Source organism: Copidosoma floridanum, unplaced genomic scaffold (assembly GCF_036245765.1).
Source record: "Copidosoma floridanum isolate Cflo_tuat_1 unplaced genomic scaffold, Cflo_Japanese_pri ptg000013l, whole genome shotgun sequence".
Classification (NCBI taxonomy): domain Eukaryota; kingdom Metazoa; phylum Arthropoda; class Insecta; order Hymenoptera; family Encyrtidae; genus Copidosoma; species Copidosoma floridanum.
In genome coordinates, this window is record NW_028321890.1 from 26226359 (window position 1) to 26238800 (window position 12442).

At 43.2% G+C, this 12442-nt stretch overlaps 1 protein-coding gene across 3 annotated transcripts in view; it reads left to right on the top strand.

Moving 5' to 3' along the window:
* Positions 1-2703: 2703 nt before the first annotated feature.
* Positions 2704-12442, top strand: part of LOC106647338 (uncharacterized) — a 29190-nt gene continuing 19451 nt past the window's right edge. Inside the window, exons 1-3 of one of the 3 annotated variants that reach the window (XM_089591339.1) lie at positions 2704-3537; positions 4681-4720; positions 11113-11136. In XM_089591339.1, the coding sequence (XP_089447465.1) occupies positions 2704-3537; positions 4681-4720; positions 11113-11136 (898 nt within the window). The remainder of the gene's footprint in view (positions 3538-4680; positions 4721-11112; positions 11137-12442) is intronic. The other 2 variants (XM_089591341.1, XM_089591340.1) reach the window with 2 other exon arrangements.

Below are 12442 nucleotides of genomic sequence, written 5' to 3' on the forward strand. Positions count from 1 at the left end.
TTTTCAATTGAAAACGAAATTCGTGATATTTGCTGTTTGGCAACGGTCTAAAGTTAAAAATAAACGCGGTTGGTAGCAAGTCAGTACACTTTTAATACCCCGAAGCTATAATAAAACCGCAGAGTCCGTTGATTTATTGAGCACTGAAAAATTAGTTTTACGAACGCGACGAATTAATTACCACCGAAAAGTCTCCGAGAAGAGGCCGTAAAAAAAAAAAAAAAGAAAAAACAAATTTACTCGAAAGCATCGGAGGAAAATGAGGTTTTGTTGAAACATAGCTTTTATTGCGCTATAAATCATTAGTGCAAACAAACTGTGAATTCGTTCGAATGCAAACAAGAGATACGGACCAACATGGAGATACGCAAGCAACGACCTGAAAATGAAATCAGTAAGTATGAGTGCACTTATTACAATAATGACGGTTATTTTGCGATTGACGCTATCTCGCTATCTCGCCCCGAGAACTTCCGGAGCGTAGCAACAATATTGCCAGATAGTAGAACTAGCCGAAAGTAGACAGACCCATACCGGGACCTCGTTCGTGGCTGTTTTTCCGGCCATCCTTGTCATTACCCCGTTCGATTTTTTCCCTCCTCATTTACCACCGATGTCTCCGATGCGACCTCGTGCAGCCTCTCAGTGCAAAACGGCCAACTCTTGCTTCATCTACCCTCCTCCGGTCGGTGCATTCTAGGCACACACACACACACGCTCTACCAGCAGCGCAAAAGAGAGAACGATAGCAGGAACGTGGAGAAGAGAAACGGAGCAGGAGAGAGAGAGACGGGCACAAATATGAGACGGCAGAGGGAGCGAAGGGAGAGGAAAAATGTTCGGCCACACACATGTATATAGGGTCAGGCATGAGAAGGGAGGCAACGTGGCGTGCCAGCAGACTGACAGCAGCTCGGCCTTCTCTCTTTCGCAAGCGCACGAGGAGCCACAGCCACCAGCATCACAGAAGTCACGAGTGAGCCAGAGAGAGAGAGAGAGAGTCAGACGGGCAGACAGGCACATAGAGACAGCCAAGAAGTCAGAACAGGACCAACACAGACGTGGCGCGCAGTGGAGAGCGCGTTCCCATTCATCTTGGCGGCAGCGCGGCGAGGCCAAAGCCGATTGGCTCGGGACTGGGTAAGGCCGGGCCCGGATTGGCCGCTTCTGTTTACCAGCTGGCGCCCCGCTCCGTGCACGGGCTCTTCTTCTCTTCGCGGTGGCGTGCCATACGCGCTGCAGGAGAGGGGGGAAAAAGCTCGCCGCGACCGCCGTAGGAAGACCGTGCAGTGTGCTCACAACGTACACGCGCAAAGAGCAGAGGGAGAAAAGAGAGAAACAGGATCACACACATGCATCCACGGGGCGCCATTACTGTAAGGGGTTACACACCGAGCTGCCGCCGCTGTGGCGTGTGTGTGCTGAGGACGACGACGACGGACTGCTGCTCCGGTCTGGGTGCTGTTGTGCTGGAGAAGGAAGCAGCGGAGTAAAATATGTGTGTGCGCGCGTCTGCACACATTTACACACGCGAGCACAGATACAGATCCAGAGTTGGTGGACGGGCGCGTGTTGCTCGCTCTCGCGGTTGTAGTACGCGGCGCTCGGGATAGGGGGCTATAGTACCTTCATGCATGGCCCATAAAGGATTCGTCGACTATCCGAGAAGTACGCAAGAAAACGGCTTCTAGCACCTGACGGGACGAGCGGCTGGCCCAGCTAGCCATCATCATCATCATCATCGACTACTGCACTACGGCCCAACTGAGATACGAATTAGCGCGCCACACACTACTGCACCACCATCATCATCCCCATCATCGTCATCGTCATCATTATTGCACGTCACGTCACATCGGTACATCACGCATCCACTGTCTCTCTCTTGTTCTCCCATTGGGGTGAGCCGACCCTATGACTGACTGTCTGACTGACTACAGCTCGATAACTACTACTATTCTACTATACTACTGCTGCTGCCGTTGTTGATCCAACGCCGCCGCAGCCGCAGTCTCCTTCTTCGCGTGTTTTAATTTTTACGACGGCGATAGGCAAAGCTCTCCCGACGAGCGTCACAGTCGCTCGCACACGCGGATCAGCTGAGAGAGCGCGAGGGACACCACCGCCGTTGTCGTCGCCCGCTGACACTCGCAGACTCCCTCGCCACTCCGCGGTGTTGTCGTAGTCGTCTGCTTCTGTACTACAGTGTGTTCCCGTTTATCATCACTGCTCCGGAGCAGCTGGTGGGACAACTCTGTGCGTCGTCGCTTCGTGGTACGCGAGCGAACTCTTTACTCATAACGTTGTTTGTTAGTTATTTTTTTCCCCCCCAAGTACAAAAAGAGTGACAATTGCCGAGTTGTCAGTGCCGCAGTAACAGAAACAGTGCGCGAGTTTGTCGGGATAGTGAAGCATTACTGCCTGTGCTGGATCAAAGCTGGGATACCGCTGTACACACCTTATAACCCAAAGTAGCCAGGATGTGCGGGCGGAGTCGCGCCAACCCGGCGCCTCGGCTCAACGGCAGTGCGCGCCTAGTTACCGTCGCTAATCGCGAGTGGTCCAGCTAATCGCCCTGTAGCTGTTCCTCCTATTTTCGTTGCCCCAATTGTTTAAAACGAGCTACACATTACACGTTGGACAGGAGGAGCAAGAGCAGCGGTGCGCCCTGGAAGGTGAGAGCGACAGCCCTCCCGGCGCGCTATGAGTTCGAAATTCATAATCGATAGCATGCTCCCGAAGTACCACCAGCATCCGTCGCCGTACCAGCAGTTGTTCTCGACCGCGAACCCCAGTTCAGTCCAGGCTGCCTGTTCGGCCGCGGCGGCAGCAGCAGCAGTTGGAGGCACCGCGCCAGGCATCATCGCGACCAGTCCAGTGACAGCGGCAGCGGCAGCAGCGGCCAGCCAACTCGAGTCGAGCCTCAGCAACGCGGTTGCCGCGGCGGCAGCCAGCTACGCCCAGCACCACAGCACGCCCAGCCCGACGGGCTCGAGTCCACAGCACTCGGGCAGCTCGGCCTCGACCTCGCCCGCGGCCCGCCCCACATCCAGCATGTATCCCTACGTCTCGGCCGCGGCGGCCCACCACCACCACCAACAGCAGCAGGCCGTGGCCGCCGCCGCCTTCGGCGCGACGTCGAGCATGGTGCCGACCTTCGGTAGCTCGGCGGCGTCGAGCGCGGCCCTGGCCGCAGCCGCCGCTGTGGACGCAGCCACGGGTGACAAGTCGTGCAGATACACCGCCAGTTTGACGGGCAACGTGGCGCCCAGCAGCGCCGATCCCATGGTCAACTACACCCTCGGGCACCACCACCAGAACGGCACGACGCCCGGGAGCCTCGTGTCGTCCGCGTCGGCGTCCTCGGTGTCAGCGGCCTCGATGACGTCCATGGCAGCGGCGGCGCAGTTCTACCATCAGGCGGCCGCGGCGAGCGTCGTCGATCCACTTGGCTCGTGTCAGCAGCCGACCTCCGGACAGCCTGGCATACCCGACCTGCCGCGCTACCCCTGGATGTCCATCACCGGTGAGTACTGTCAGTTGACGCCCTCGTCTCGAGCTTGCGGAGCTTTTCTTTCCTTCTCCTTCTGTTCTGCCTTACCATCATCTTGATGGACACGTTTACCGATTTTCAGTACTCTGTGTTGGAACAACTTTTTTTTTTTTCACGCAAAAAAAATTGCTTGTGGTTAAAAAAAGCCTTTTGCCATAATATTTTTTTCTCCATTTTTTTCGTAATCGTGAGATAAATACCTTATCTTTCCATATTTATCGCGGTCGTTAAGTAGGAAAACGTATTCAAGAAAAGGTCTACTTGCGTTGTCATGGAAAACATCTGTCCTAGTTTCCAAATTTCATACAGCCGCGACGTTTTTGAAAAGCTCAATGAATGTCGAAAGAGCATATTGTTAACACACATCGAGATAAAGAAAAATACCCGTCCAAGTAGATAATGGTCACGTTTGTTGGCAAAACTATCCGGAAAATTGCGCGCTTAATATTGAATACGCATTTAAATTGCATGTAAATGTACACTACTGTTGTTGCATATTGAGGTCGTTAACAATAGACGCAAAAAAGTTACATACCACTAGAGATGAGGCAGCCGCGCGAGCTTTGCCGACGGACGACGACGAGAAACATGGCGTCGTCCGTCGGATGCTCGACCCACTGAAGAAGAACCGTGAGCGTCAAGAGTACACGTTTTTTTCGCAATTCAATGGAAATTAAATTGTGATATTGGTAAAACTGGAACTATATTTTTTATAAAAAAATATATTTTAGCAACGCATGAATTTCGTAACAACTTGCAAGGCTTTAATTGCAATCGGCGTGATAGCAGAAGGCAGTAGAGTTTCTCGAAAGTATTTCTAGCAATTAAAATTATCGCGACTTGTGAAAGCAAACTTCTTAATTTAATATATATTTGCAACGAGACGGCTATTTTCAACCATCACCGAGATCCTGCAGTTTTTTGGAACTTCAAACCTCGTAATGGCCTGTTTTTACAAATATATTGGTATTATAACCCCGTTCGTTTTTAAATTTAAGTTGTGACTGAAATATTAAAAGTAAACACACTTTGTTCCTTATCCTGAAGAAAAGCTCCTCAATGTGCTCGTTATTAATGAAAAATCCCCAATTTTCAACGTTAATTTACAGTAAATATTTGTTTTTTGATTTACAGACTGGATGAATCCTTTCGACAGAGTTGTATGTGGTAAGTATCTTGAAATTTTCCCATACACCCATTACACGTGACAAGTACATTAAAAAAAAAAAAGCAAATTTGATAATTCTTTTCTATAATTTATTAAGTTTTTAAATTATTATTAAATGCAAAGTTATGGTCCTGTTTTTGATGTAATTCAACAAACTCTTATAAAATTTAGTATATCTACGTATATATAATTATATTTGCATTCATTTGGCGTGGATGTAGCTTGCAATTAATTCCACGGATTAATTATTTCCTTTCAAAAAACGTATAAAAACAAAAAAACTAAAACGTATTGAAATTTACAATAGCGAGCATATATCTTATACCCCACGACCTAAGTCTCCGCATCCACAAGCAACCGTTAACATAAGTCAAGTCCCCTTTCTTTTTGCAATCTCAATCCCGCAAAAAACCCAGGCGAATTTGATTACCCCGATAACAATAAAATTGATCGCGAACCAAAAGAAAAATAAGAAGAGGTAAAAAAAGCTCGGCCTCGCCCAAGAAGAGACAAACCTGTTTGCCTCTTAGATGTGTATGTGTAACGCACCACGTAAGCAGAGGCGTGCATGATGATTTGTTTGCTCCTACTACTAGTTGTGTACATTATAGATAGAATCACGTACACCATCCCGTCCGTATTTCTTTTCTCTAGGTCCGCGTACGTAGAAATCATCACAAAGGGGAAAAGAGTAAAGAAAAGTAAAAAAAAAAGAGAGAGAAGTGCCATTGACATTGAGGCCTGGTTGTCCAAAGAGTCGGATTATTTGGCATTGAAAAAATTTTTCGTCGCTCGAATTTCAAGGCCGGTTCATTGTTGCTGCTACACGCACCCGTTGTCTACGCCGTCCTCTCGCCAAATGCTCGAGTTCGTGTGTGCGACAGCAGTTGATACACACGTGCGTCCACGCGATACAGCTCCTCTCACCGTCTGGTGGAGTTTTCGTATAGGTAGGCGCGACACGTCTCCTCCCCTTCGTTCCTTGTCTTCCCATGTACATCTACGTACTGAGTATTAATGTTCACTCAATGCGTGTGCGATACAGAATATGCCGATACAGAACTGCTGCCAATTAAGACTGGCGCGGTACGACGACTCTATCGTTTCTGACGGTTTCTGATGTACGAGTGTACATAACGTTATCACCCACATGCGCCCCTTGCCTTCGTTTTCGTCGTCTCCTCCTCCCTCCTCGAATGAAACAAACTTTGTATTGTATTCTAGTTTACATTTCACGCTCGTCTGATCGCTCTGCTGCTACGATATTTTAATGATCATTAATGTACCCGTGTTTCGACTGTTAAATAGAGTTCGATAAACTTGTACTTTTTTTAAACGACTCGTAGCAGTTTCATTTTAAATTTTGACATTTGGGAAGTCGTGCTTCAGCCTCAGGTATAACTGTATAAACACAGTTAAAATATATCTACGTGTTTTGGTGCATGCACGCATTGCTCATACTATCGAGCTACAGTTACACTTGATGATGGAGGTGCTGCATATGTGGGCAAAACTCTCGACTGTAGTAATAATTTTTTGATACTCCTCATTTTATCATCATTGTGTAATGGAATGGCCCGTTTACCCAGTTTATAACGTGACAAGGTAAACGTCGAAACTTGGATGTAGTGAAATGGGTTAAAATTTAGTTTTTCTACCAATCGATCCGTTTGATATGGGACAACTTAATGTTTTTACATTTCTAATTATTTCCACAATGATGCATCAGCTCGGTATAGTCGAATCGCGTACACCGACTTTCTTTCTTATTTTAATAAAGAAATGAGTCAGATCTAGCCGTGAGGTCGTAAAAACGAAATATGAGAAAGAGGAACGAAGGGGAGACCGTTGAATTTAACATTTGGCTGCGTGGACGTTTTATGTATGAATGTGTGTCCATGTGTATGTGAGTGTACGCATACACGTGTCCATGAGCTTCTATACGGACGTACAGGGGCACTTTCCGAAATGGGAAAACAAACGAGAGTCTTCGATAGGAGGGAGCGGGCTAGCCATCGTCGTAGAGACTACTACTACTACCTACTACTCCTATTAGGTACCGTACACTAGGTGGCGAAGGGGAGATGGAGGAAAAGGCCATCGCGAGCTCATAAAATCATTATGTACCGACGTTTATGCGTTTATAGGGTACACTTGATTCCGCGCAGTTTGGAAAATTGTTAGCCAAAACCGAGACGATCCTCTGTGTATACACTTACACTTCTGGAAGTGTTTTACTTTTTATGGCAGCTCCGAAAGGTCGACATTTCTCTCTTGTATAGACTATACACCGCAATAGTAATAATAATGGTCGCGGTGACGGCTTCAAACCCACTAAGTTCTGGAATTTTTAAGATTTTTAAATTTGTTTTGTTGCAGAAGAAAAAAAATTTTAATCTTGAACAGTTTTTTTTTTTTTTTTTTTGAAAGTACCGCTGCACCAAATGGTTCGGTTTCTTTTGATGCTTTGATCTTACCGCATGATGCAGGAATCTAATGAAATGGAATTCCAGTGCTTCACTTCGAGCTCAATTGTTCTCTAGGAAAAACTCTTCTCTGTCATTAGCTGTGAATTCCTCGAATAAAATCATTGCTTAATTTTTTATAATAGTTCAAACACTATTTTACAACGTAAATTCTTTTCCTTGATCTGAAATATTTATCTTCAACTTTTTTTTTGTTATTGTTTTGTAAGAAGTCTGATTTATTTTTTTCTTTGAGCAAAAATTGTAACTGCGCATTACTTACTTATCGTTTTTTAGTAAAAAAAATTTTTCAAATTTATAAAACGGATCCATAAATTATACTTTTCAGTTATATTTCATTAAACTTTTAAACTTTCATGAATTAATTTCACAATTCCTCTGCAAATTATAGTTTACGCAAGTATAATTTGGGAGACAATTGTAGATTTTGTCAAAAACAATTTAATTGTATCATAAACTTTGTATAACAAGGCAAACCAACGCTTTGGATCGAAGACAAGTGTAATTAGTGAAAGAAAATGGTTTTCTCTGGGGTATAATAATAATGCTTTGCAGTATGGAAAACGTACGAAAATATTGCACTTGAAAAAATTTTCATTTTACGATAAATATTTTTTAACTTGATAAAAATTGTGGAGTTTTAAAAAAACATGGGCTTATAAAAATCACGTTCCAACATTTAACTTTTTCGTTAGACAATGTATCAAATCAAAACTTTTAAAGATAAAAAATACAACTTTTTCGTACATTATGAACGTCGTAATTACACTTTTTCTCTGTCAACTCTGCTCTCTCGTTTTTTATAAATGAATTAAAAATCACCTCATGCTCGATTACTTACAATTGCGAACTCCATAAATATTTTTGCTGGCTTCCTTCTCCCATTGAAAATTATTACTTACTTTTTTTGTACATGCGACAACGACACCACCTTTTTCACGTTCTAATCCGTCGACAACGTGATCTTAGCTATGCAAAAGCTCCTCCATCTTTTCCGCGTTTGAGGATACAAAAAGAAGAAGAAAAAAAAATGGAGTGGTGGATCAGCAGAATTTCAGGGATGCTGTTCGTGTATCGGGCAAAACTGGATTTTTTAAGGTGCCTATCTTCCTACTCCTCTGTAATCCGACCGGAGATAATGCATAATTTATAATCAGACCGATCCGTCGCTGTTGTTGCCAAGCCGTGATCAGGAGAAGGAGGAGGCTTATGCTATCCACGCTGTCCTTCCTCCTCGAGGTGCGTGTGCGTGTGAAAGAGAAACGACGAGACACCAACCCCTCATTAGTATTCGATGATGGCTGCCGCGTCTTGCAGCGCCGACTACAGTATCCCCTACTACCCTGGGCCACCCTGTTTCTGTAGACGCTTTCACACACCTACCTGCCGCCCTTTTCTCCATATCCCATACGTTTCTGCTCTGCTACTCTTTTCTTCTTTCATCCGCATTTGCTCGACGTCCACATTTTCATCTTTGTTTTCTTATTATTTATTATGAATGCCAACATATTCTAGCTATGTGCAATCAATGGTCGTTGAATAGCAGGAGAAATTAATTTGCAGCACTTTCGCGCAAGCAGATGTTTATTATTCGAGTTTTTACGGGTGCTATAAAGGTAAAGACACAATTAAAACGTTTATTTTCAGTTTCTACCACTCATTTTAACACATACCTGCAAATGTTTGAGCATGATATTGCACGTGAACGGAAATAAAATTATACTTATGAATTGTCCGATTGTGCCGCACGAGTTAAAAAATTTTATGGATTAGTACGTGGTTAAAAGATTTTTTATTACTCAAACAAATAATCCGTCCAATTATTCTATTTTTATTTACGTTTATTTCACGCACACATGTTGTAATACTTTTATTAAAGACTATAGCAGGGTTGTTGGCCAAATTTTTCAATTAGTTTTTAGATTTTTCTTTAGCTGATTAAACGGCGTTACACAAAAATATTACAGATAGTAAAAAAAAATATTTTTGATTTTTATATCTCTTTCTTCTTACTTTCTTCACTTTCTTAAAGTTTTTCACAAAGTTTATTACATTTTATAGAGCATATAATTTTCAAAATAGTTCTTCCTTACTTCAAAAACTGCTCCAATTATTTTCGGTCTTGATCGTATTTTTTTCATAAATATTTACAGATAATTAATTTTAAAACTTTTTTTTTTTAATTACATTCATACCACATTTATTCTGATTTTCTCCATTACCAAATTACTGTATTTCTAGAGTATAAAAGTAAAGTTATGCTATACCTTCCTAAAATTTTTAGAATTTTAAAAACTAAGAAAGGTTGGAGAAAACTAAAATGGCGAATCTATGTTTTTTTTAAGTTAAGGATTAACTGGAGGTACCAAAGGATCTAAACTTTAACATGAGAGCATCTTATCTTAAAACTAAATCTTGAAAATTTAGCTTTGGACGGATTAGACAATCAACCCAGTTATAGTCTTTGTAAAACATGTTTATAGATCTAAATTGATAACCATTTAGGATTTACATCGTAACCTCGACAAACGAGGTGAACAAGAGTATTTTTCCAATGATCAATTAAAGAAACAGCTGAGAGGAGAAATCACAGGCAACGAAGAGCAAAGTTTTCGCAGCCACATCACATAATTATATCAACTCGTATCATTAAGAGCACTAATGGCTCGGCTGCGTGTAATCTTTTCGGTCCTTATCGCGTGACACTTAACTCGTTTGCGACACATAAAATTCAATAAATGTTGCAATTGTCTCCATAATTCACGTATCTTTTTTCTCTCCACCCCCTCTCTCTTAGTATCTTGAGTCCTTAGCCTTAAATAAATTTATTCATTCATTCATTCTCTCTGTCTTGCTATCCTTCAGACAATCGGTCGCTTTCATGATATGTAACACACGTCACCACCTAAAAAGTTCAATGTGCACTCGTTACGTAAAACAAGAACTATTTTATACTCGGAAGGGGGGGGGTTGCAACATCTATCGAGCAAGCAATCAAAAGAGAGAAAGCAACGTAGAAATGAATCTTCACGAGCAAAAATGACACCGTAGATTCGCGGAATCGTGTCATACGATGAGCACCGCATTTATCAAGCTGTCGTTTACATCACACCGCCGAGTCTTGCTGCTGGTGCTGCTGCTATGGTACCCCTAATATAAAAGAGAAGCCTAATTGCGCCGACGAGTCTCTCCTTTCTTATCTCTTGCGTGTATATGCGTGTGTTTGTGTGCGTAAGTGTCATATGACCTGTAAAAGTATCGTTTCTGTCTTTATGTCCCATCTCCGACACCCCTTTTTTTAGCCATGGCTGCATATATAACGAGTTACCTCATGCGTGCTGTACATACACACGCGTACATGTAATTTTTTATATATACATTGCATTGGCACAGTCTCAGAGTTATTATACGAGTTTTGGGTGAGAAAAAAAAAGTATTCGAAGCATACGTTTTATAGTCGTGAACTACTTTCGTCCGTAATCCACATTTATTGCAGCTTATGTGTTTTAATTGCCGTTCATTGCATAAGTCTTGTATCTTCGATCAACAGTTTGCTCTGATTTTTCTTTACTCATTTACGGGAAAAAAAATATTTCATTGACGATAAATATCCATACGCGCAGTTATGAAATTCAATCAACTATGTTTTCACCGCTCGCACGACGACTCTATTTCATCGTATTTCATCAATTCCACGCAAACCTCATCGAGGAATACTAAATAAATAATTAGCTATTAAAATTTATATCAATAGCACATATTTATATAATTGCTAACATTCTCGTAGTACTAAAAAAAATTCACACGCCTCGGATATTTGGGAAAACCAAACGATCATTCTTCCCGTCACCTCTGAAAGCCTTACGGTTCATAAAAATACCAACTGCATGGGTATCCCAGAAAAGGCCCCAAGCACCTCATAACGACCGGTAGTCGTCCAAATTTTACAGATTGTAGGATCCACAAGGAGAGAAAACGCGGACACGCATAAAGACCGGAAGAAGCGACCGAAGCAGCACCAGCATCAGGTCAAGAATCGCGTTGTCACCGAGAGATTATTGAAACTGCAGTTTTATGGGCTTTAAAAGCAGTTTAATTGTCGGTGTATATATGTATAAGTGTTTATGTGCTGCGAGAGGCCGTCGCCGTCTCGTCGGGGTCCCCGTTACTGTTGCCACACGTCGATCCTACGTATATCCACCGCACGCCGGAGCGTCGAACGCTTATTTTATGGTCACACGGAGCACTTCTGTTACCGATGCTAGCCCGTACTTATATGTATACACCTAAACTGAGCTTGTGAGCTTGACGCGTGCCAAGATCCATCGAATCGGTCAAACTCAAGGAGCCGACAAATTGCCGATCGGTTTTACGCGTGATAGGTAAATACGTCGTTTTGGTAACCATATCGAGTTACGTGATTGGAAATATAAATAGAAATTAGTACATGTGTAATGAACATCGATGCAGCTATTGGGAGTCCAATTGGTATGGCCATCGACTTAAAAAATGATCTGAAGCGCTGCGAACAGCAATTCGGGAAAGAAAAAAAACTTTATTCGCTATTAAGCCGTGTAAAATAGCGGGATGCCAATACCATAAAACATATGGACCGTCAATTTGAATATTGTCGTCTCGAAATAAAGTCTCACGCGTATCGTGCAGTTCTAGAGGTCGATCGCACGGTTAGATTTCCGTTCGGCGACTTTGACCGGCGACGCCGGTTTCTCCCAATGCTCGAAGGAATGACTTCCAGCCGTCAAAGAGAAAAAAAAAGTCTCGGCGACAACCCGCTCAGCCGTCACTTTCTTTTTTTTTCTTTTTTTTTTCTTCCTCTTCTCTGTGTCTCTCTGCGCCCCCGCCGAAATTCACTTTCCCCGGATGCGCTGCCCTTTTTTTTTCTCTCTCTCCACGCAACTTTCTCCTACCCTTCTGCGTTGCAAGGTTCTGGCAATAAAATACCTGCGGACTCCGAAAAAAAAGGGGAAGGAAAAACCAAAGGGAGAGGATACGTCGAAGCGTCTCTCGGGGAGAAAGCAAAGGCTTCGCTCTTTCCCGTTTGACTCTGTTGTATCTTTCGGGAAAATCGTGACCTTTCCAATTCTCGCAACAAGCGTAGATCACCTTCTCACGCAAGAGAAAGTAAGTGCTCGTGTCAACGAGTCGAGTTGGCTTTTAACCCACGCTTCCAAGCTTACTACATCCAATCTGTTTTTTCTATCTGATTTTTTTAAC